Source organism: Leptonychotes weddellii, chromosome 5, assembly GCF_054177405.1.
Source record: "Leptonychotes weddellii isolate Sample4059 chromosome 5, ASM5417740v2, whole genome shotgun sequence".
NCBI classification, from domain to species: Eukaryota; Metazoa; Chordata; class Mammalia; order Carnivora; family Phocidae; genus Leptonychotes; species Leptonychotes weddellii.
Window position 1 is genome coordinate 66,785,629 of NC_138373.1, and position 25,797 is coordinate 66,811,425.

Sequence of the window (25,797 nt, forward strand, 5' to 3'; positions counted from 1 at the left end):
CCCCTTCCAGCAATCCTGACATTCCGACCCCAGCAGGCTGACTTGGGATGTAAACCACCTAATTCCACTGGTGCCAATCTGTCTGGTCAATCTCCACTCCCTTCCCAAGGCAGCAGTGAGCTGCATTTCCAGAGTGGCAGGAATTTTCTAGCTTGCAACCCAGTGTAGGGGCTTAGAGAAGCCATTATTTTATCATTATTTTTTATTTCAAATAGAAGTTTCACTCGAGAATTCTTCCTCCTCACCTTCTCTTACCCTTTTAATATGACGCAAAAATGAGTTTTATTTTTGGCAACCCTTGTTCTTCAGAATGGCCATTACGGCATTGGTCCTGGTTCCGTTCTCCTTGCAGAACAGAACTCCTCATGTGGTGAGAAAATCACTAACTCTCAGGAGCCACACAATCTGCAGTTAGTGAGGGTGTGGCATCAGGTGATGTGACACCTTGTACAAGTCCCCATGGGGCCGCCACAGCCCAGGAAAAGCTTCTACTGGTTATATGGATAGTATCTTTGGATGGAGATTTTCCAAGGTTCATTTCTTTTGGATGAAGAAAAGATGGGTGGGTGAGAAGAGACTCATGTCAGGAACATGCAAGATATAGATAGAAAGCCCATGACTTAACATATGTTTGACTGTCATGTACAAGAGACCTCTCTACCCTAGGACTCATTTTTAATACAGTTGGGTAAAAAGAAATCTAGATGCCATTTCAAAGAAGGTTGGCACTGGACGTGACTTTAGATATTACCCAGCTCTAGCTTATTCCCTTCACTTTACAGGACAGGAAAGTGAGGTTTAGGGAAGGGAAGATGCCCAAGTTCACACAGTGTATTTGGGGGTAGGACTTGGTCATGAGTACAAGTGTCATAACCCCCTGCACCATGCTTATCTTGATTGCCCCTCTGTTGACCAGCTCCCTACTCTATACTTTAAGACAAGATGAGGTTCTTATAGCCAGATCAGGCTCTGGAAGCATCATAGGAGCATGGTGAATAGCCAAATAGTGGTGTTGAATTTTATAGCATTTACACACCCTTTGTAGCCTGAGGTCTGAAGGAGCTGGTGTGTGAGGCCAGACCTTAGGGATGGTTTTAGCACTGGGAGCTAGGAAGACAGCACCTTCAGAGCTTACCAGATTCTTTCCTCCATCCACACTAAGGAAGAAGTCATACACTTCAGTCCTTTCAAACCATCTATCTCTGGTCATCTCTGACCTAAGGTTCCTTTCACTCTTCAGGCATCATTGTTTAAAGTTAAAGAGCTCTGGGGGGTGCCTGGGTGGCTCAGTCAGTTAAGCATTTGACTCTTGGTTTTGGCTCAGGTTGTGATCTCAGGGTTGTGGGATCAAGCCCCACATTGGGCTCTGTGCTCATTGCGGTGTCTGCTTGGAATTCTCTCTCTCCCTCTGCTCCCCCCCAACTCTCTCTTTCAAATAAATAAATAAATAAATAAATAAATAAATAAAATCTTAAAAAAATAAAGTTAAAGAGCTCTGACTTTGTGACACTTTGCTCCCAGAGAGCCCCTTATGTGTTAGTGGAGTGGTATGATGGTGGTGCTAGGCTTGGAAATACAACCAAATTAGGAGTGGATGGGCTTGGGCTTTAGGAGGAACCATATTATCTCCTAAATCAAGGAACTGCCTGTACCAGTACCAAGTTGGCATTTACGGTGACCTTAATCTTGGCTGGCACTATCCAAAGGAAGTGTTCCATCAAGGAATAGCGGCTGCTGATTGTCATGTCTGCTGACTTTATACATATGAAGAGATGATAGGGCAGTGGCTTTGAGTGGGACAGATTACCATCCCCTTATAGATACGTACACACACACACACACACACAAACACATACACACACATACAAATACACATTCATGACCACTGCATCACAAACCATCGAGAAAAATACCAGTCCGGTATGTACCAATGCTCATTTACACACATAGAGCGCAGGGGAACATTACCATGGGTTTCTGTGGAGTGACTAAACCAAGCAAACTTCCCTTTCTTCTGATCAAGCAAGCCCGCTGGTGTGCCTCCTTTCACAGACAAGATGGTCATGTCAAGAACCAGGAACAAGACATCAATAGAAAGCATGCAGTCAGCCATGGGCAAAAGAAAGAGACAAGGAACTCAGCTTTCACATAGAACATCCATTTTCATCTTTGAACATAAACTAAGAAAACTGTAAAAAGCAATAAACCAAAACACATAAGAAAACATAACAAAGTAGAACCCAAACCCCAATCACATGAATTAATGACACAAAACAAATGATGGACCCTGAGGAGAAGGAGTTACTCCAGCAGAAGCTTCAGTCTACACTGGTCTATCTAGTTAGTGGCTTTGAGGGAAGAGCTTCCTGGGAGAGGCCACCACTCATCCCTGCTGCCTACAGTCTCCAGTAGGGTAACTGCTAGAATCAAACGATAGCATTGGTGCTCCCCCTTCACTCCTACCCAATGGCCAGGTGACCTGACCTCTTCCCCACCTGTAGTGGATCTACCCCTCCTCCCTTACCACTTATATTCAGATCATGCCACTTGCAGATGAAAAACAGCCCATGGATCTACTTGCCCCTTTGTCCAATTCAACGACTTAGTCCCATTCAGTAAAGAACCACCAAGTGTTTCAGGCCTAATAATATCCAAAACCTCTATGTATCTGCTTTTAATCAGTTTAAACAGGCGAAGAAGCTTGTCAGTGGATAGTCTTTTCAGAAGTTTGGTGTATAAGGGAGAAGAATGTTATAAGCTTCTTTTGGCTCTGGGCTATAGTTGAAGAAGAGGGTGATAGGGAGTTTGTAAAGACACTGATTACCACAAATGGAAGAGGGGGAGCTCTGTATTCTGCAATAGACTTTGAGTTCTGGATGTCAAATGCTTTATCTAATTCCAGAGAAAGAGAATTTTCCCACTCTGTTTGACAAAACTAGTATGAACCACAGCTCTGCCAGGCCTCTATGGAGGGGGCTTGGCATGAGTAGTGAGTGAGGCTTAGTCACAACTTATTTTTTTTTTTAAAGATTTTTTATTTATTTATTTGACAGAGAGAGACACAGCGAGAGAGGGAACACAAGCAGGGGGAGTGGGAGAAGGAGAAGCAGGCTTCCCGCTGAGCAGGGAGCCCTATGTGGGGCTTGACCCCAGGACCCTGGGACCATGACCTGAGCAGAAGGCAGACGCTTAACGACTGAGCCACTCAGGTGCCCCTAGTCACAACTTATTAATGAGGTGGGAAATCTGCTACCACTCAGGAAAGGAAGCATGTGCCCTGGTGGGGAATGGGTAGGTGATCCCATTAGTTCCAGGAAAGGGCATAAAGGGAAGGTCAATCCAAGTTTTTAGGTGCTTCTTTATTTTATCCACTTCCCCTGGAACTTGGATCGCCTTCAATGAGCATCCTTGAATGCTGCTTGTTAGTGAAAATTCTGAAGACTTGTTCATGAAAAAAAGGATCAGTCTTATTTTTAACCTAGGTAAAGGGCCATGTCCCAACCACACATCTTTAAAATACAAAGCTTGGAAAAAAAAACAACAACAACAAAGCTTGGAATAAGCAGACACTTCTCAAAAATCCCATATGAAAAAAGCACTGAGTGTTAGGAGCTGAAATGAATGGCTTGGTTCCAATTTGCTTTCTAGCAAAAGATATGTCTCAGCTTAGAATGATAACAGTTACTGAAGTAAGCAACTCATAATGAGTGGTCTTTTGTTTGGAGGTGTAAAGGGGTCAACATGAGTCTGCCAGTCACCAAGTTTCTGTCTGTTCACACGGTTGTCTGGGGGAACAAGAGCCCTGTCCAGTGATGGAAGGCCCAGAACACTGTGACCTGTTATACAGAAGCATTATTCAGCTTCTGGCCTTGGCATCAGTATTGCCCCATATTTTTTGATTTCAGAAATAACTGCACAATAACTTTAAAAACAATAGGAACAGCTTGATAAAAACATGGTCATTCAGTGTATGACTGAATTTGACCAGGGCTGGTCTTTCAGCTACAGGTGTGGAATGTGATTTGAAGAGCATGTAAATCATCTCCTTTCAGAGTGTGCAGTAATGTCTACTAGATCTGCTCTTTTGGGTAAAGTCATATATCTGAAGGTTCCTTGTTGAAATGAAAATCTCTCACCTGGAAGGAGCAGTACATTAACATATTAGTGCCTACTTGTGATAGTTTATCCCAAAAGTCCCTAAGGGAATAAGATGGGTGAAAATGCAGTTTGTGTTCCTATTCCCAAGGGATTAGATGGCAGGATCATAGTTGATTCTTTAAGGGATTTGTTGCCCTAGGGAGATGGACTTGCATTCCATCTTGGAGTCTGAGTGTCCAAACTGTTGAAAGCTGAGAATTACAAATGCTGGATAGTTATTTGGTGGATGAGCTGGAGACTCTGCCTCTTCCTGTGGCCACTCAGATGATGAACTGGCTGGAAATTAAGGCAGAAAGACAGCAAAGAACGCAGGTGCCCGAGGGCACCTCTCCTCTAAAGGCAACCCTCTTGATGTTTATAAAGTGAAGCTTGATGTGTGCTCGTCTGCAGACTGTGTCATAATAACATGCCCTCTGCGGAATAAATTGTGCTTCTTGAATGATTTAGGAAGGATATTACTGAGAAAGAATGCTAGAGAGGAAGCTACTTTTCTGACTTTCTATCTTCATTGTTAGGGGGTCCTCTGCATCAAATCTGAATTTCTGGGCTGTCCCGTTCCTTGACTTCTGCTGAGAAGATTCTCAAAGAAAATGAGATTACTCTTCCTGAAAGAGTAATTAACAGCTGCCGTTGCAGGTGGTGGATAACATAATTACATTTTTAGTAATATCACAACTGCTACAATGAGTTGTGTTGACTCCATCTTGCCAAAAACTGATTATCTCTTGAATTAATGTCTTCTCTCCCCAAAAATTTTCTCTGGGTGACAACTCTTGCTTGAATGGTGCCTGATAGATTATTTCTACATCTCAAGGGAGGTGCACAGATCTTGTTTCGCAGTAACCAATGTCTCCCCTGACCTGCTTGGAGAACAGTTGTGTGGATAATGGGGGGATTATAATAAGCCATTTCCTACATGTCTGGAAATCATATGAATCATGCTGGGGGAGGAGCACTAGATCTAAGCCATGGTGAAGATTGGCAGTGCCTGGTACCTGTGGGTTTGCAAACCTTCTGAAGGTTTATTTACTAAAATTTAAAATCCTCCATTAAACACCAGATAGTTCTTTGAAAGCATGGCTGCACAGATCAGCTGGCCAGCCTTTCCAAAGCTGTGGTCAACAGAGAAGCTCTCTGTAAAACTAATGCCTCTAGTCAGTTCCTTATACTGCTTAAAGCAAACCTCTAAGTGGTGAATCTGCTCCAGGTTGTTCCAGTGTGTCAGCACTCACATTTGCTGTAAAAAGAAATTAGATCTCATTTAGCTACCATGATGTAATATGTATCCCCAAAGATGGCCAAACTCATCCACGTGCATAAAAAATGACTTCAGAAGGGGCTCTGACCAAGGTTTGAGAGTAAGAGCAATGCTAGTTTTGATAAAGAAAAAGAAAGTCACTAAGGTTACTTAGCAGTCAATCCACAGAGGAAAACAGTAAGCAAAATCTTCTCAGGTATCCCTTCCTTTACTCTCTTTTTCCTCCTCCCTCCTTCCCCTCCTTCCTTCCTCTCCCTAGGTTGGGGGCAGATGCATGGAGAAGCCTCCACACATAAAATATCTGGTCTTGCTTCTTGAGGCTGTCTGTCTTACGTATTTTTATTCATCACAATTGGCCGAGTGACATTAGAGCAAAGCTCCATGTTAGGGAACAAGGAATGGACCTGGGAGAGATGAAGAAATCTGCCTAGTTCTGAAATCTTTGGTTACCCAAATGGCTTTGACACTGTTCCAGGGATGTGGCTTTGCAATGTTCTGTGGTGACTTTCAGCAGGAATGGCTGGCCTCTCTTGAGATCTACTAAGAGAAATGCTGTCATCATTCTGGAAGTTAGCTGGCAGCCTCATTACCCAAGGTCAGAGAACTCATCAACTGCTGTCAATCTTTTATCTCCTTTCATTGGGAGAGGGTTGGCGCATCAGGGCCAGACATCCCAGGCAGTGGTGGGGGTGTCGGAAGCCCAAGGAACTGAGGGCATTTCTCACCCAACCTGAACTTCTCCAGTGCTGTGGAGAGCCGTATGGAGCCAATGGGCTGAATCCTGGGTCTGCCAGACTGCCAGGATCCATTTGCTCAGCCTTCCACACTCTCTTCGATGAACTGAACAGTTTACTTTGCCATTTAATTGGCAGATACCCATTTTATTATCTTTTCTGTATATGAGTGGCATAATTAGTATTCATTTTCTCAAAGTACTAATCCGAGTTATGACTAACATGCAAAAGGATTCCTAATTTCCTACCCCACTGACTCTAATCTGGAATCTAACACTTCCTGTGATCTGGCTCCATGCTATGTGTGATGGCTGAGTGCCCCTCAGAAATTCGTATGAAGTCCTAGCCCCTGTAACCTCAGAGTGTAGCTGTATTTGGAGAAAGGGTCTTTAAAGAAGTAATTAAATTAAAATGAGATAACGAGGGCAGGCTCTAAAGCAATTTGACTGGTATTCTGATCTGAAGAAGCAATCTGGACACAGACACACACACACAGAAGATATATGAAGCCATAGGGAGAAGACAGCCATTTACAAGCCAAGGAGAGAGACCTGGAGCAGGTCCTTCCCTCACGGCTCTCAGAAGAAGCCAACACCGGTTACACCTTGATCTTGGACTTCTGGTTTCCAGAACTATGGGACAATAACTTTCTGTTGTTTAAGTCACCTCGTGTGTTTGTGGGACTTAGTTACAACAGCCTTAGCTGATTAAGACAATATTGATTCATCCTCATTTCCCGTTACTTCCTCTAGAAATTCTCCACCCAAGTTGGGCTGCCCTTCTCATTGTCCCTGGAATGTACCATCTTTATTCTAACCTCTGGGCTTTCGCAGCTATGACGTCACATATCATACCCTTCCGCCTCCCCTTCATATATTCCAGGGTCAAGGAACAATAGCTCCTGTGCCAAATCCAGATTGCTACTTGTTTTGTAAGTAAAGTTTTGCTTCTGTATTGTCCACGGCTGCTTTCACACTATAGCAGCAGAGCTGAGTGGTTGCAATAGAGGCTCCATGTAGCCTGCAAAGCCAAAAATAATTACCAACTGACCCTTCAGAGAAAAAGTGTGCTGACTCCCGAACTAGTCAAATTTCATCCATTCCTGGAGGCCCAGTTTTCATTTGTGGAGCCTTTCAGGACCACCCACTGCCACAGAGTCCCCTCTTCTGAGCTCCTGGAACATTGCGATCTGTGAGGCTTTAAAATTAGAACGTGAATTCAAGTTTTAGTTCCATGAAACGGGTAAGTTATTTAACCTTTCTGAGGTTTCCTTATATGTAAAAAGAGGCTAAATATCGATACTATTTAGTTCATGAGGTCCTAGTAAGGATTAAGTGAAATAAATTTATAAAAACTTTGTAAATGGTAAGTGATACAAGTATTTGCTAATATTACCAACTAATTTTAATCTGTTTTTCTTATAGTTTACTGTATGAGTATTAGATTATTTCCCTAAGTTAAAATTTTCTCAAGGCCAGAGTCTTTATACTAGAATTCTCTGGACTCCCTTTCAGATCCTAGCGGTATTAGATTTGGAACTATAATAATAACAACAGTTTCTATCTTTATGGAGTTTTAAGGGCACTCCTACATGCTGGACATCTTGAGAGTTTGTCCTTCAAATGCGTCCTCTCTGCTATGCCCTGTACTCCAGGAAGCTGACCTTTGTAAACGACATCAACAACTTCTCCTACGCTAGGGCTTATGCTGTGTTGCCCAATGGGAAGGGCCAGCAGGATGTCTATGAGGCCTGAGGAAAGTGAAGCAGGGTAATTATTTCCCTGGCACTGTGTGCAGGGCTGGTACACATTGGCTGTGTCTTGTTGCTGAAGACCACAGGTCTGATCACGTGACCTTCTCCTCATGGCTGCCCTCTCTGATTTCTGGAAAATGCTCCTTCACTCTGTCCCTTCAGGCCCTTCCAGTAGGGTCCTGCATTATCCCCTGTTGACTTCCTTAAACCTTCCTGCATCTTTTTATTAACCTCTCTTAAATCACCCACTTTATGAGTCTGTTTTCTGTCAGCAGCCTGACCAATGGAGCCCTCTGGTCTGGGGCAAGGTGGATAGTAGTATTCCCCTGTCAAATGAAAGGGTAGTCCCCACGAGTGGAACTTAGTTCCCCCAAAGTGAAAGCTAGTAAATGGTACAGAATGGCTGGCCTTGCACCCAGGACTTTCCTGGGTACATCAGGCAACCTCCAGAAGAACTTTGCTCAAATACAGAAGAACTAATTGATAAGAACTAGTGATGTAGGGTATTACAGTGGGCATTGCTTTAGCCCCATGGCAGAATAGAACTGGACATTCTGGTTGTGCTTACTGCCCCAGGAGACTCTCTTGGGAGAAACTATGTTACGTTTCCTTTCATTTCATTTTCTCTTGCCAACAAACAAACAAACAAAAAAACTTGGAAAGTTATTCCTTACTACTTTCCTACAGTTTGATAGATCAAACACATGGCCAAATATAGTCTCAGGCTGATAAGTGAAGGAGTTCTTTATATGTCTTTATCCAGCTCAGAGTCTTAGGAATCTCCCTAGTACTGTGAGTCTAGGAAATGCCAAAGATGATCCTCGCCTTGGCCTTGCTACGAAATAGCTCGAGACCCTGTACAAATCACATGATGATTGGGGGTCTCATTTTCCTCATCTCTTACATTAATAAATTAAATTAGATGATGGATTGCAGGTCTCTTCTAAGGGAAAGAAAGAGAGGGAGAAGGAGAGGAGAAAAGTATACTGTAGAAAAGAAGAGGGAAGAGATGGTGAGAGGGAAAGCAAAAATGGAGCCCAGCCACGGTGGCCTGTCTGGGTTGAAAGGTCACAGAGAAGGGTGCCACAGCCTCCAGGGCCTTCCCAGAAGCTTCCTGCCAGCCCAGGCCCAGCAAGGCTTCCTCCACATAAGCAATTAAAACCTGGTTGATGTTAAGCTATCAGAAAGTAAATATAAAACAGGATTAAATATTAAGAAGCCAAACAAAGTGGCCTTATTAAAAAGGCACAATATAAGCATGATGTGCCATCGTAATAATTATTATTACTGCTATAAACTGGGAGGAGGCATAAATGCCTGCCCTTGATCTGCAGCCATAATCCCCAAAGAAGAAAACCAGGGTCGTACTCTCAGCAGGCCATAAACATCCAGTGTTCCCAAGCAGAAAATTTCTCTCCACAATTGTGGCGCCACTGAGTCGGGCCATCGGCGCGGGTAGGGGGAGGTAGGCAGTGGCAGGAGGAGGCAGGGGAAGGAAGTTGAGCTGCGTCAAACAAATGTCTGAACTTTGGCCCATGGCCCTCCTTCCTCCCCCATCATGCCCCACCTTCATTAGGGATGGCCAGGCGGCGTGGAACATTCTCAGGCCCTTGGGACGATGGGGGAAACAGGACATCCGATCACGCAGGAGAGTGAGGACATCCCCAAGGAAAACAGAGCTCCCCACAGCCACTGGGGTTGAGTCGGGGTCTTCTGGACATGGATGATGGTGGCCTTTCTGTGTAGGATCCCTTTGGAAACTCAATTCTTTTAGGGCACAAACTAATTTTAGGCTGGAGGGAGGACATTATTCTAGTTCTCAAAGCCTCGTTTAGCAGTAGCTGGTTGCTCATGTGGTATGATATAAAAGGGACAGAGAATGACTTGTGTCCTACATCCCTCTTCAACCCAGTCCAGTGATGCCCACTGGTCATTCCTTCATTTTAGGATCTTGTCCCCTCAGAGTGCAAATACTCTTGGATGTGTAATAGTAGTATCAGTCATTTCTATCTTAATACTAATAGTATTGAGTAATAGCTTTTTGATCACTCACTACATAATGGCTACTCCCCCATGCACTTTACATGCTAACTCATTCAAGCCTCAAACAATCCTAAGAGGGATTATATGTGCCCATTATATGTTCCCATATTATAGATCAGGAAATTGAGGCTTAGAGAATTAAGTCACTTATTCAAAGCAAGCAGCTAATAAGATCCAGCATTTGAACTATGGTAGATGCTATGCTAAGTCTCCCCTCTTAGCCATTATGTATATTGCATGAATTTATAAAGTCCTTTCCTAATCATAAGAGAGGACTAGAGAGCCCTGCGGATGTGCCTGGATCACTGAGAGAAGAGGAGCCGAAAATACAGGTGGAGGTTCTGGGGGAGAAGCCACACTTATTTCATAATCTTGCCCAGGGCCTCCCTGCCAGCTCTTCTGGACCAAGACGGGGAGGCATTACGCACAGCAGCATGGTTAGAAGCCTAGGCTGAGTCTGCATCCTGTCTCTGCCACTTTGGAGCTCTGTGACCTTGGACAGGGGACTTCATTACTTTGTGGCTCAGTTTCTGCTCTGCAAAGGGAGATCTGAATCATACCTGCATTGCAGGGCTAGCAGGGGTAGCCTTCATTTTACAGGTGAGAATATTAAGGTCCAGAGAAGGTCAGTGATGTGCCCAGGGTCACAAGGCTAGTTGGTGGTAGAGGGATAGTCCTCTTTCCACCATTCAGTGCTGCCACCTTTCTCACTTGCCATTCACTCGCATCCTGGAGAGGATCAAAGTCCACCCTGGAACATCACAGCTGAGCTCTCCCCTTGTCTGGAATTCAAAAGTTCCACTATGGATAAGTTTCACACTTTGCACCTTGTTCTCTGCTGTTACAAAAGGTATAAGCTATAGCTCACGATTCACTCTTATTTTCTCTTTTCTCTCGGGCTCTATCTTCCCCTTCACAGCTTTCTGAGGCTCAAGATAATTTTGATCCAGGTCAGATTTCCTGCAAGGAGCCCTCCAGGGGCCCAGCACAATCTCGAAGATGCAGGTACCCACCGAGCAGGAGCCGCCTTGAGTGAGGAGCACTACCTCTATGGAAGGGTCTTAGCCTTGCCTTCCCTTCCATCGTGCAAGTAAATAGCTGCCTTAAATTTCGAGGCTGCCTCCATTAGTGGCATTTATGTGAAGTGAGTCACTTTAGCTCCCAGCTCCATGGTGCCTCTTCAGCCCAGTCATTTCATCAGTGAGTTTATGGGCAGGTGTCAGAATATCAATCAGCTCGCCCCCTCGTCCGTGGCAAGTCCTTTACTTTTATTAATCTCCCTGCTCTGCCTGCTGGAGGCTTACCATTGTTACTTTCCTCCTTCTCACTGGGGTGAGGATGCAGTCCTGGGTCCGTCTTGCTAATTTAACAGCCCACATCTGTCACGGAGAGGTCCTTCTGCCTTGTCACTTCACAGGACCCTACACCCCCCTGCCCTGAGCAAAGACCCAGGAAAGTGGTGCTCCCCTCCTCTGCATGAGTCAGATCCTGTTAGACTGGGGTTCGGAGCCCAGGATCATGTTCATGGAGGGGTAGCTGCCAGAGGTGGAGTTCTGGGACGGAGAACTTCTGGGATGGTGAAGGGTGGTATGTCATGTTCTAGGAAGAAACTAGAAAGGTTTAATCTAGATAAGGTAGATTAAGAGGCCTCATCATGGGATGCCTGGGTGGCTCAATCAGTTAAACATCTGCCTTTGGCTCGGGTCATGATCCCAGGGTCATGGGATCAAGTCCCGCATCGGGCTCCCTGCTTGGCGGGGAGTCTGCTTCTCCCTCTGCTGCTCCCCCTGCTTGTGCATTCTCTCTCTCTCTCTCTCTAGCTTGCTCTCTCCCAAATAAATAGAATCTTTAAAAAAAAAAAAAAGAGGCCTCATCACCCTCCTCAAATATTTGGAGTCTTTGCTTAGGGGGAAGATACTGCCTGCTTAGAGTAGTTCTACAAGGAAAAGGTATCAAAGATTAACTGGAGGGGTGAAGATTTTGCACTAACATCAGAAACATGTCCAAAGTGGCCTGGCTACCATCAAAGACTAGGAAGTAGTCATTATTGGCAGTTTTCAAGCCTTTGCTAAGGGTTTGAGAGGAGCTTCCTAAGGTTTCTTTTGTTTAGAAAAAATAAACTGAGCTTTACAACAAGGGTGCTCGGAGTGATGCGTCACCATGAGTGGACTGTTGTGGGGGTGGGGCGGGGCCCAGACAGAAGGAAGGAGGACGGTTCTTGGAGCCCTTACCTGATTCTCTCACCTGCTGGGGGGGGGGGGGGCCTTCCCTCAGCACCATTTCATCATGTCACATGGCTGTCCCGCACCACACAGAACCCTCAGCCTGCCTCCCGAGGCCCCTGTGATTTGGTTTCACTCCACTCACCCAAACTCCCATTCCATCTCCACCCAGCGAATGCTCGGGGCACTCAGCATTCAGCTCTCCTCTCTACCTCTGCTTTGCGCCACCCTGGGCCAGCTTGATTTGATGCCATTGCACGCAAGGTGCTGGCCAGCCACCAGGCACCCACCCACATCCGGTCTTCGCCCTGATGGAGACTGTCCCCTGGGCTCCTCCACGGGCACAAGACCCTCTTTCCCTCCCAGTCTTCCTGCCTTCCTGAAGCCTTCTTGAATCCCACAGCATCACAGCATTCTTCCTCCTGAAGAGGAAACTACACGTTTGCACCATGTAGTTCAGTGCTCTGGTATATATCCAGTTCTTTCTCTGCTCACTAGAAGGAGTACAGCTCTGTTTGGTGCTACTCCCAGGAAATGATGCCATTTTAATTCTCACAACTACCTGGGGAGACAGCCAGGGAAGAAGGTGTCTTCATTCACAATTTCTGGATGAGGAGACTGAGGCTGTGCAGGAGCAGAGCCGGGGCCAGGAGGCAGGTTTTGTCAGTCCTCTGCTCGTTGCCGCTCCCCCCACCAACGGTGCCTTTGACTCTGGCTCATGAATGGAAGGAAGAGCCGCACCTCACTGACTCACCCGCTTTTTTCTGCTTTACTCTCTTATCCTTTTCTTTCCACCACAGCCCTCAGAAAGCAGGGCATCTTCCGTGGCGCGATGCTGATTTCCCTGGGAAACCAGATGGGGAAGTGCCGCAGGGCCGGGAGCAGGACTCAGCTTCTGCTGGAGGCCCGGGAGCCCATCCAGAAGCATCCATTCAGCTTTCTTCCATGGCTCTCCTTCACCCTCAGAGAGCGGTGCAGACGAGCATCTCTGGGATGGGGCCAGGTCGGCACTGTTTCCTTCACTCTGTTTCATCAGGGCGGGGACTGGAACCCACACAGTCAGCCACCCACTGAAGGCTCCTGCCTCCCCCTTGGGCTATACTGGGGTAGGGCCAAGACTGGCCACTGCTGGGTAGGGTGCTCACGCCCACAGCAGTGGGGTGACTCTGAACCAGGCAGAGGAGGAGAAACCGACCCCAAGCCAATGTGCAAGAACTGGGGGTGTTAATGCCGGACAATGTCGCTTTATTATTCTACTCCATACACTCTCCCTCCAGAATCTTCCCCTCCAGATTTAATCTGAATCAAAGGTATTATTCACCCTTCATCCCTCCTCCCTCTTTTCCCTAATCTTAGAACTCTTCTGTAATTTCTCAGGAGAGTTGGGCTTGCTGCAGAGGCTGATTGTTCTTCCTTTAAAAGAGGGAAAGGGTTTTTGAAATCCAAAGAACAGGGACCACTGTCTTCAACAAGCAAAAGGCCTGGGGGCACTGGCACGAAGTGAAAATGCTGATGTTCCAGCAATCGACTTTAGATGGGAGGCGCGACCTTGGGTTCATCTGGACCTCCCTGCCTGGGTAGTCATACTACCTCTTGGTTATTCCTCCCCTTCTGAAGCCTAGACTCTATGAGGCTTCATGCTGTGGGCTCAGCGGCCCAGGAAACCTAGAAGGAAGGACACAGAACTTCTGGTTTTTGGATGGACTCTCCGTCATGGTAGGTGGGATAAGGAACAGGCTTTTTAAGTAAGGAAGGGAAGGGCTGGTTGTGTGGATTGCATGATGAACAGGTGTTGGTGGGTCTGTATATGGGGGCACAGAGACTTCAGGCAGATTCATGCAACTCTATTGCTTTTGTTGCTTGTGTTGTGGGAGTAATCCTTATCTGATGGTCAGCTGCAAAGGAGTGAAGCTAAGGTATTTGCCTGATTTGGGGAAAGCACAAAGGAGACAGTAGTCCATTTTTTATTCCAATAAAACTGTAGGAGAGTGAGCCTCCTTGCAGATAGAAGGGACCAAGCACAGAGGTCAGCACTGGGGAGGAAGGAGGGGCTGCAGGGGGGTGGGGGAAAGAGAGACGCAGGCAGAGAGGTGTTGCGGAAACCGTCTGTGCCAGAGCCAGGAGCCCTGCATTCCAGGGTCCTCCTTAGCCTCGACTCAGTGTCTGGGCAGGACACATAGTCTGAACAGCTCCATGCTTCCCTCATTGGTTACTGGGAGGGCCAGTGAGAAGAGGTGGGCAAGGATGTCAGAAGCACACCCCTAATGGCAACGGGAGGCAGGAGGGAGAGCAGAGACAGAGAAGCAATTAGTGTGAGTAACTAGCCGAGCGAGGATAATTAGCAGTGCCTTTGGGGGGGCAGTGTTGCACCCCTGACACCTCAGACCAGCGTGGGGAAGGGAAGCAGCCGCACGTGTCAGCTCACGAGAAGGAGAATGTTATAAAAACTGGAGGTGCACAAAAAGGGAGGGGCTTTCTTGTTACCTGGTGAGTTCCTCCCACAGTGTTTGAGAAAGCGGGGGAAAGACTCTGTATAGGTGCTACAGAGGAGTTTCATGCAGAGACAGAGACGGAGACACCAGGGGAGCAGGAATGAGCCTTTGCGACACTTTCCGGTGCTGAAATTCTACCGTTCGATGCTTTCAAGGCCAAGACAAAGTTATCAGGATATTGGTTCCGGGCACAGAGCAGAAGAGTGTGGGCCATAAAGTAGCTGCTGGATGCTGGAGAGAGGTTTCTATCTTGTAGCCACCTGCTGTCCAGCCAAGGGGCGGGGGGAGCGCTGGGGGGAGGGGTGCGGGAAACAGGGTCTGCAAAATGAGGACATTCTCTCCCTGACCCAGCTAGTCATCACTTCTGGAATATAGGACTCAAAGAGAAAGTGCCAGAGGGGGCTCTAAGGGATCAGAATGCTCAGGGATTTATGGAAAACCGGAGATTGAGTATTACTTTTATATCCTAGGAAACTGAGGCCTAGAGGGGAAAGGGTTTATTTGAGGTCCCAGAGCTATTCGTATTAGAGCTGAGACAAGGAACCAGGTCTCCTGACTGCTTTCTGGAGTCTTCCTTCCCCTCGATTTCCCCTCCCTATCACCGAGTATTTTGGGGGCTACCTTGTTCTTTGTGCTTGCCTCTTTCCTGCTGACAAAAGAGAAAGAGGCTGGCTGTTAGAGTCAGACAGCCCTGGGGCAGGAGCCCTGGCCAAGCCTCCTGCTGGCTGCCTGGCCTTGGGCAAATTATCTGAATCTCATCTTTCTCATCTGGAAAAAGAGAGATAATATTACCGATCTTGGAGGCTTAAGTGAGGATTTAAGATACTATGAGTTAACGGAGGTGATTGATAAGTGGTAGCTGTTGTTCGTAATTTTCAGTAATAATACTCCGTGTTAGAATGCCTGGACACCGTATATATTTATTAGGGAATGGAAAAGCAAAATGCAGGCTAAACAGAAGAATCTCAAGATCACTTGCTTTGCATCTAAAAGGTCATCTGGAGTCTGAACACTTATTAGTGATGATGTATGTGCTCCCAGGGCCAATCTCTAAGGCCGGCTGCAGTTAACCACGCTCCCTTTGGGGCCATCAACCTCCCCCACGTCTTCATCATTGTTGTCAGTCCTTTCATGAAATATTCATGAAGTTCCTACTGTGTGCTAACAGCGACTTCCCCGTGCCATGGTCCCTGCCCTGGAAATGCTTAACAGCTCGTGGGGAGACAATCTGTAAAAATCTTTACCTACCATTCATTGTGAACACTGTTTAAGCGTGACTGGAAAGAAGATAGCTGCATTTACCTCCCTTTTGTGCTCCCTTAATTCTTTTTTTAAACCCTACCTGAAACCAAGAATCTGCCAGAGGTTGTGTTCTGGCCCCCTAACCTGCTGTCTGCCATGCCAGAAAAGGGTATTTGCGACCACAATCTGGGTACCATGGTGGTCCTTCTAGCCTTACTCTGGATGCCTCAGTTGGGTCAAGATGAAGTCACATGGGTCCTGGGCAATTTTAGAGTGGCCCCTGCTGCAGGTTTCTGTAGCTTATTTGGAAAGAATTTTTGCTTCTATGAACCAGTGACACTAGTAACAGCACTATGGAGCCTCAGTTCCAGTTTGGTTTTAAATAGATTTTGGTCTAAACATATTTTTTAATATGGCAACAATTGGGTTAGTCTAATGACAAATGTCATCCCCTTCCACTGCCAGAGCAGCAGGCCATTTCCGTAAGGAGCAATGCTTCCTGGCCAGACTGAGGCATGGAAAATAATTTTGGGTCATCAACAATTCCCTTCAGTTTCACTGATCTGATTAAACTTAGAAACGGAAAGGGGAATTTACAAATTAGATGCTGTTCTCTATTTATTACCAAAATGGTTGCTTTCCACTACATCCAGGAGATACAGTTGAGATCTCATTAAGTCTCAGCTTGTGATAACATTTACTCCATAAATCTCCATCGCATCCAGTGAATGAAACGAGCATTATGCCAAAGACCACATAATGGATGAAATCAAACCTCTGCCCCCTTGGAAGAGAGTTGACCTTTTCAAGCCTTAACCGTATTCAGCTTTCCCATCCTAAAGAAGCAGCTAAGCATTCATTCTTTGTACTCTATTAACCATTTCCTGACTGCAGGCCAGCTGGCCTCATGGAGAGAGAAACAGAATAAGGATATTTCTGATGCTTCTCTGCATGTATTTTAGAATAAAGGGGAGAAGAGGTGAGAACCTGAAGAAAAACACCATGGAGTGATCCCGCCCTCTCGCAGAAGTTAGAAAGAAATGTTGGCAGACAAGAAATGGAAGACAAAGCATTAATCTGTATGTCTGATTCATTATATATCCTCTGCTGGATCAGATCTGGCCTTTCCTGGTTTTAGCTCCGACACAGTGACAAGGCAGGCCCCAGTCATCTGCTCCTAATGGCAGAGTTCCAGACGTTCAGGCCACCCCCACTTTTCTCCCCCCATCTTCCACCCCCTTTCTAATGGAGATTCATTGACTGCCTATCTGCCAGGCTCTGTGATAGTGCTGAGAATACAAAGTTCCCACCCTCACAAGGTATGCCATCCAGCAGATGGTAGAAGATGGATAAATAAATAGACACACTCTATGGCGCAGGCCTGGAGTAGGTGTTCTGGGAGTGAGGAGAGGTGGAGGCAGAGGGGAAGGTAGGGGAGGTAGTAACTGAGACAATGCAGTTCCAAAAGCAGATGGTGGAGTGGGGCTTTCCAGGCAGGGAGGGCAGAATGCATGCAGGTGCCAGGAAGGTATTTGGAAGAACAGGCTGGCTTGCAGGGGTTGGTGAGTCCTGTAGGAGACCCTGTACCAATTCTGGGAGTCTGGGAACTACAGGCTTCTAGAATCGACTGAAGTATGATGGACTGGAAAGATCCAGGTTTGGTTCAGACTCCTAGGACTAAAGCTAATGTATGTCAACTTAGAACTATAGAAACAAAACAGAGGTCTGGAAGGGGTCTTTGCAGCTGTCTGGCCCAACCTCTCATTTTACCAATGAGGAGACTGAGAACGATTGCCAGTTGGTAACTGAGGGGGGCCCGGAAGCTTGGGTGGCCTGTTTTTCTCAGGCTCCTCCATGCCACTACAACACATGGACTATCCCCACCCAAAACTCTGATCCTGTTAGGAGAGAAAGGTGAGGGCCATTCATCTCACATTGCTGTACTCCCACCTCACCCAATCAAGGGGCATGACCACATGGATTAATGCTATGGAAATTATAATTATTGAAAATGATTATATACCATCGGAGAGGCTCAAGAAGAAGCTCTACAATTTTTACTAAGGCTTGGGATCTTCCTGGTGAAAACCTAGGGCACTTTGCCTGGTTGTCGGCAAATGAGCATTGCAACTTCATCATCCCCGCCGGGCGGCAGAACGGGCTGCGGGTCGAGGGGGCTAGGACCCTCTACCATTGGCTTTACTTTTCATGCCAAGCAGAGGCTCTCCCCTCAGGTGATAGTGGGGTTCTTTTTCTCTGCCTCTGCTGGGCACGGCAAACATCACACCAAGCTTCTAGTCGTATCAGCTTACTGAAGCAAGTAATAATAAATATAATGAGACTCTAATTCTGAATATTTCTGACAAGAAAGGGGTCCTCAATTTTTTCTTGCCCATGTGTATGTGGTGTGTGTGTTTGTGTGTGTGTGTGTCTGTTTTTATAGGTACGTGTTGCTATTTTCAGAGAATTTTGTTAATAACTGGACTGATATTAGATACCATTATCATATCTCATGAGTCATTGAAATGAGATATAATGGTTGGACAGGCTGATTTGAAGCTTGGAATTGGTAAGGTAAACAAAGGCTTTTCCCCTTAAAGCCAGCCTGTCAAGCATATAATTAAGGCTTTCCACCTTGTCAGTAAGTCATTGAGAACAGATCTATTATGTCACACCCAAGCAAAGCACAGACAAGTTTCAGGGCAGTTGTAATAATTCTTTAAAAGCTTTGAGCCTGTGTTTATATTTTCTCTTGACCTCTAATCTTGGGCTGTTTGTGTTCCCGCATATGAGGCACTGTGAAGTCCTGTGCATAAGAGTTAGGCTATGTTAGTCAAAACCAGCTTTATGTTTGGCAAATGATATTTAGAACATGATTTAGGGAGCTCAAAGGCTTTTTTTGTCCAGACGTTTAAAAAATATCTTAATACCCATACTCTTTTGTAAAAAAAAAAAAACAATAAAACAAACCAACACCAAAGAACCTTGTCAAAATTCAAATACATGTTTTTGGAAAGGGCAAGCTTTAAACTTCTTTCATCAAAGCTCTGTCTTAGTGAATCAACCCTGCAGATCTTTGTTGGGGGTAGTTTTGGTCAGTCTGATGAACTAATGTGAATTAAGTCTCTGGCAAAGAGTTTATATTTGTATGAATCTGAGTAAATGGCTAAATCTTTCTTTCTAGTCCTTTTTTTTCTCCTAGGCTATCTGGAGATATCACCTGGAATAGGACATTTGACTTGCTCTGGTCTTCCTTGGTGACCTTCGCAGGAGATCATTCATTCATGGACTATATTTGGGAATAGGGTTTTTGTGCAAACACATTTTTCTTGCTCATCCTCCCCTTTGAGGAGGGGTGGTGCTAAATGTCATGGTATGTGTGGGTCCTGCTGGAGGATCCAAACTGGGGGCAGAAGGAAGAAAGTTTACGGCCTTTGCAGTGAAGTCCAAGTTTAGGCTTGAAGTCAGGTGCTTGGAAATGAAGAACACTGTTCTGTTCTGGGAGGCCTTTGCCCAGTTCCCACTATGTTACCCTTGAGCACATTCCGTGATCTGCCCTGGGAGTGTTGAAACCTGCATGCATCTTTGAGAGAAAGTAAGTTTGTGAGCACTGTGAGTGGGGAGGAAATCTGCCCTTTGCTGTCTTCGGAAAACAAACAAGCCTTAGAGGAGATAGGGCCCTATAGAAATAATCCAGATGCTTCTTTTAGCCCCCAGGGCACTTAACAGGTAGGTCAGGCATGACTGGAAGCTGTGTGGTTCTGCCCAAAGGCTGGGAGATAGACTCAGTGACCTGGAGACCCCTGTCTGCCCTGGGACGTTAGGATTCTGTGATTTTCTGATTGTGCTGGAGCCACCCACTTGGCTAAAGAAGCAATCCAGGGCCTAGTATAGGGACACAGAAAGGTCACTGCAATGGACTGAATGTTTGTGTTGCCCCAAATCTGTATGTTGAAACCCTAATCCCAGTGTGATGGTATTTGGAGGTGGGGCCTTTGGGAGGTCACTAGGTCATGAGTATAGAGCCTTTAAGATTGGGATTAGTGGCCTTAAAACAAGAGGTCAGGGAGATGGCTTGCGCTCTTTTTACCACATCAGGACACAGCAAGAAGACAGCCTTCTATAAACAGGAAGAGGAGCCTCACCAAGAACTTGACCACGCTGGCACTCCAATCTTGGACTTCTAGCCTCCAGAACTATGAGAAATAAATGTCTGGTGTTTAAGCCAGGCAGTCTACGGGAATTTGTTACAGGAGCCCGGATGGAGGTGGGAATAATCCTTAACTGGCCCGGCCTTCTCTGCTCCAGTTCTCCCTCTTCCCCCTGCCTGCAGCCCAGCCTAGCACTGACATTCTGCCTTCTGGTTTGAAGAGTTCCATCCATCTTCCCAAGGGACTGCCTTTCTATTGAGCAACTCCCTTAGGGCGATTCTCTTTTGTTCTGACCAGGCTCCAGCCCCGTCCCACTAACCATGAGGCTTAAACACAAGTGATCACAATGATTCATAGTCCAGCACTTACAGCAGGTACTACAGTTATTTAAGAGGATGAAATCTTTCCTATTACATGGGAGCATAAATCTCTTCTGGAAACACTGCAGTTATCACCAGAGGCATGTGCATTTCCATTTGATGAAGTAATCCTGAAGGATGGAGCCATCAAAGCCCTATGTTTGGGGTTGTTACTCAACCTTTTTATTTTTTTCATAAGCCACTTAATCATAAGGGCAGGGATTAAATGAAGCAGAGTCACTTGAATTCTACATGTGGTACCTGTCGGGGGAAAGGTACTGCTTATTGGTGTGTTTGTGGTCACAGATAGAAACAGGCGTGGAACAGCAGGGGCCAAGCACTGACAGAGCTCCCATACAGGAAAAACCAGCTCTTGGGGGGAGTCCTTCAGGAGGCCAGGACACTGCTGTAACCCCTCCACCATCTCTGGGTCTGGAAAAGCACAGGGAATTTATTCCAAAGGTTCCTTGGTCGGTTCGCCCCCAGGACTGTCCTAGTGGATGCAGGCGACTGGTGGAAGGCCACCTTTGCAATGCATTCCCCCTCTTTGATCCTCATTTCAGCCATATCAGCCCCGGAAATGACTAACCTCCCTGCTTCCAGCTTCTCCCTCCTTCCAATCACTGGTTCCCATCAAGGTCGTGGTGGTCTTTCAACAGTGACCTCTGCTTAAGTCTCTTTGGTGGCTCCTCCTTATCCACAGAATGAGGGCCATCTCTGAAGCCCTCTGGGACCAGGGCTGGCTTCCTTCTTGACTCAATCTTTGGTTTCTCCCCATGCACCCTAAAGTAACATCTTCTCCTTCCTCCTCCTCCTCCTCTTCTCCTTCCTCTTCCTGTTACTTGCCTCTACACTTGATATATGTGGCTCCCTCAGCTTACAATGCCTTTCTCCTCCTTTTAAAGGCCTTGTGAACTGCTCCCAGACTGTGGGTGGCGCAGCCCCTGCCATGTGTCCAAGCAACTCCAGTTGTTCTCCCCCCGTCCCGCCCCTCTACCCCAGCACATAGCTAGGCTATGTTCTGGAAGCTAGCTGGAGCTGAGAACTATTCCGGCCGATGAGGTGGGGAGGGGAGCCGTGCCCACACTCCTACACCTGACCTTTACACTCCCTCTCTCTTGCCTCTTCTGCTGGCCAGATGCAGGGCATCCACGGAGGCCTCTGAGGCCCAGAGGGTGGTAGAGCTGTGAGCAGGAAGAAGCCTGGATTCCCAAAGCCTGTGTGGAGGGGAACTTCCCCTCCTACCAACGCCAAACCCACACTGAACCGTGGAGCCAGAAGTGACCTGCACTGTGCCAGTGGCAGACTCGATTTGGGGGTTGTTTATGACAACGATTAGCCCACCCTAACTGACACGGCACCCCTTCAGAGTCATTCCCTGGGGAGGCAGCCCCATCCACCCTCTTCCAAATGCTACTCCCTTACCTCTGTATTTCTCCAATACCTTGTTCATTCCTTCAACTCACTGCTGTAACCTGTTTGTGCATCTGTCTCCTTCACTAGGCTGTAAGTCCCCTTAGGAAACTGACTGTGTTTATTTATCTTGGTATTCTGAGTGGCCAGTTGGTACTTAAACATGTATTGAGTGAATGCACAAACGTCTCTCTCAAACGAGCGTGTGCATGACCCCAGGAGTTCTCCCCCCGACTGTTCTACCACTGTAAGGCCAACAATCTCAGTGTCTGTGCCCTTTCCACTGGCCTCCCATACCACGTGCCCCGATGATGGAAATACAGTATGTGGTTAATCTCCCTCCGTCACCAGGTGATGATCTCCCACCTCAGCAAGCAATGACAGAGGCAAGAGCTCTCACTCCTTCTCCTTCAAGAACAGCCTTCTGACAGGTAATATATATTGATGCGACATGGGGCTTTTATCTCCCAGACTTTATGTGGAAGGAAGGGAGAGGTGGGTGTTGGGAGCCAAAGGCAACTGTACTGTGGGGGGTTCTGTTTGGGGGCTGGTTATTGGAGGAAATGGATCAAAGGGAAATTTAGGATGCTTCATCTTCCCTTTGATACCTTTGCTGAGCTACTTCCAGCTCCCAGGTGTGTCGATCTGTTTGCAAAGCACCAAATTAAAATCAAATCAGCACTTTACTGGGCACCTACCCTGGGTGAGGCTGAGTGGGCAGATCCGTTGGTCAAAGGGTTTTGTGGCTTCAGGTAGGTGACAAGACCTCTCCAAAAACACCACATATGAACTCCCTCACTGTGAGGCTGTCCCCGGCCAGAGATTCTTCTTCTGGGCCTCTATCATGCCAATGTTCCTGGGATTATCAGAGGCTTGGAAGGGATGGCCCTGCAGAACTGCATAATCCTGCATCGTCACAGACAAACTATATCACACCCCTCATGGTGGGTTTGGCAAGACAGGAGAGTGGATGGTCAGTGAGCTAGAACACCCTATTCCTGGAGCATTCTGGTTGACAGCACTCTCCTCTAATCAAGTCCAAAAGTAGCCTTGAACTGAAAGAAACTCTGATGGGTCATATAATTCAAAAGTTTTCTTTTAAGCAAGACTATCACTTAAACCATTCCAAATGGATTTTTTAAAAAAGATTAAACACAGAAAAGACCCCGAATTGCCAAAGAAATGTTGAAAAAGAAAAACAAAGCTGGGGGCATCACGTTGCCTGATTTTAAGCTATATTACAAAGCTGTGATCACCAAGACAGCATGGTACTGGCACAAAAACAGACACAGAGACCAATGGAACAGAATAGAGAGCCCAGATATGGACCCTCAACTCTACGGTCAAATAATCTTCAACAAAGCAGGAAAAAATATGCAATGGAAAAAAGACAGTCTCTTCAATAAATGGCGCTGGGAAAATTGGACAGCTATATACAGAAGAATGAAACTCGACCATTGTCTTACACCATATACAAAGATAAACTCAAAGTGGATGAAAGACCTCAATGTGAGACAGGAATCCATCAAAATCTTAGAGGAGAACATAGGCAGTAACCTCTTCGAGGTAGGCCACAGCAACTTCTTTCAAGACATGTCCCCACAGGCAAGGGAAACAAAAGCAAAAATAAACTTTTGGGACTTCATCAAGATAAAAAAAAAAAAGAAAAAAAAAAAAAGAAAAGCTTCTGCACAACAAAGGAAACAGTCAACAAAACAAAGAGGCAACCCACAGAATGGGAGAAGATTTTTGCAAATGATAACTATAGACAAAGGGCTGATATCAAAGATCTATAAAGAACTTCTCAAACTCATCACCCAAAAAACAAATAATCAAGTCAAAAAGTGGGCAGAAGACATGAACAGACACTTCTCCAAAGAAGACATACAAATGGCTAACAGACACATGAAAAAATGTTCATCATCATTAGCCATCAGGGAAATTCAAATCAAAACCACACTGAGAAACCACCTTACATCAGTTAAAATGAAAAATTGACAAGGCAAGAAACAACAAATGTTGGAGAGGTTGTGGAGAAAGGGGAACCCTCTTACACTGTTGGTGGGGATGCAAGTTGGTACAGCCACTTTGGAAAACAGTGTGGAGGTTCCTCAAAAAATTAAAAATAAAACTACCCTATGACTCAGCAATTGCACTATTTGGTATTTATCTCAAAGACACAGATGTAGTGAAAAGAAGGGCCATATGCACCCCAATGTTCATAGCAGCAATGTCCACAATAGCCAAACTGTGGAAGGAGCCAAGATGCCCTTCAATGGACGAATGGATAAAGAAGATTTGGTTCATATATATAATGGAATATTACTCAGCCATCAGAAAGGATGAATACCCAACTTTCGAATCAACATGGATGGGACTGGAGGAGATTATGCTAAGTGAAATAAGTCAAGCAGAGAAAGTCAATTATCATATGGTTTCACTAATTTGTGGAACATAAGGAATATCATGGAGGATATTAGGAGAAGGAAGGGAAAAATGAAGGGCAGGGGGAAATCGGAGGGGGAGACTAACCGTGAGAGACTATGGACTCTGAGAAACAAACTGAAGGTTTTAGAGGGGAGGGGGGGTGGGGGGATGGGTTAGCACAGTGATGGGTATTAAGGAGGGCACATATTGCATGGAGCACTGGGTGTTATACACAAACAATGAATCATGGAAAACTACATCAAAAACTAATGAGGTACTGTATGGTGACTAACATAACAATAAAATAAAATAAAATAAAACAAATTAAAAGAATATAAAAAGATTAAATGTATTTTATTTATTTTAAATAGGCTCAGTGCCCAGCATGGGGCTTGAACTCATGACCTTGAGATCAAGAGTCACATGCTCTACTGACTGAGCCAGCTGGGTTCCTCCCCCTCTCCCCCCTACGAGATGGATAGTTTTTGATCTCAGTTAACTTATTTGTTTTTTTTTTTTTGCTTGAACAAGATAATGCCATGACTTCCTTTCATGCTTCAAACATAGTTCTTATAATCATAAAGCTCATTTTTTCTCTTTCTTTAAAAATCAAACTCATGCCCCTTTATGTTAACATTCAAGATTAGTTTTCCCTGCCACTGTTTCCCCTCCGCTGCCCTCCCCTCTCCTTCTTTTCTCTGTCCATCTCGCTTTGCCCATTAGATGGAAGGTGATAAATGCTATAACAAAGGAGATGAAGAGGCTACTCTGGCCTCCGGGGGGTTAGCAGGGCCCTCTTCTAGTTCCCTTCTGGTTGGAGGAGAAGGACAGTCCTGACATCACTGAGGGGTGGGACTATGGTATTAGGAGTATAAAGGAGTATAGTACAGAGTCAGCAGAACTGGGCTCAGGGCCTACCTAGCTGAGGTTAGGGGCAATGCACAAGCTATGTGACATGAACAAGTGAATTTCTCTGAGCCTCAGTTTTCCCATCTGTAAAATGAGGATAGGAGTACACACATAAGATGATCTTGGGGAGGATTAAATGAGATAATCTATGTCTTTTCCCCCTTGCATGCAAGGAAAAGATATGTCCCCTGTCATGCCTTTGCCCCTGTCCTGCCTCTATCAGGAGAGCCCATAAAGGGCTGATATGTGTCCACTATCCAATCTCAGAACCAAAAAAGCACAAGCTATGGAACAATGACTCCCTTTCAGGGAGAAAATGTGGGAGTGAGGGATCTCACCCCTTTGCTCCATTGACCATCCAGCTTTCTCTTTCAGTGGGTCTATAATTCTAGCTCCTTCCAACTGTTCTTCTAGGCCCACTTCCTCAGCCCGTAAATCATTTCTACCCACACTGTCAATGATGATACATTTTCCAAGGGCCTACTGTGAGTATGGTTAAGACTAGACAAAGGGTATTTGGCCAAGTAGGTAGCAGTGGAGAGATATAAAACCTTAATATTCTTGATCCACAGAGCTGGATTCAATTCAAGTTCAGTTCAATATTTTTTGGAGGGGAGAAGTCTATTAAATATAAAT

At 45.8% G+C, this 25,797-nt stretch overlaps 1 protein-coding gene across 24 annotated transcripts in view; it reads right to left on the minus strand.

The window, feature by feature from the left end:
* Positions 1-25,797, minus strand: part of CACNA1C (calcium voltage-gated channel subunit alpha1 C) — a 632,951-nt gene that overhangs the window by 158,203 nt on the left and 448,951 nt on the right. For 2 of the 24 annotated variants that reach the window (XM_081820946.1, XM_081820947.1), the window contains exon 1: positions 1,969-5,541. The exons of the other annotated variants lie outside the window; for them this stretch is intronic. In XM_081820946.1, the coding sequence (XP_081677072.1) occupies positions 1,969-2,113 (145 nt within the window). In that variant the 5' untranslated portion in view covers positions 2,114-5,541. Of the gene's footprint in view, positions 1-1,968; positions 5,542-25,797 lie in introns of those variants that run through there. 24 annotated transcript variants of the gene reach the window in all.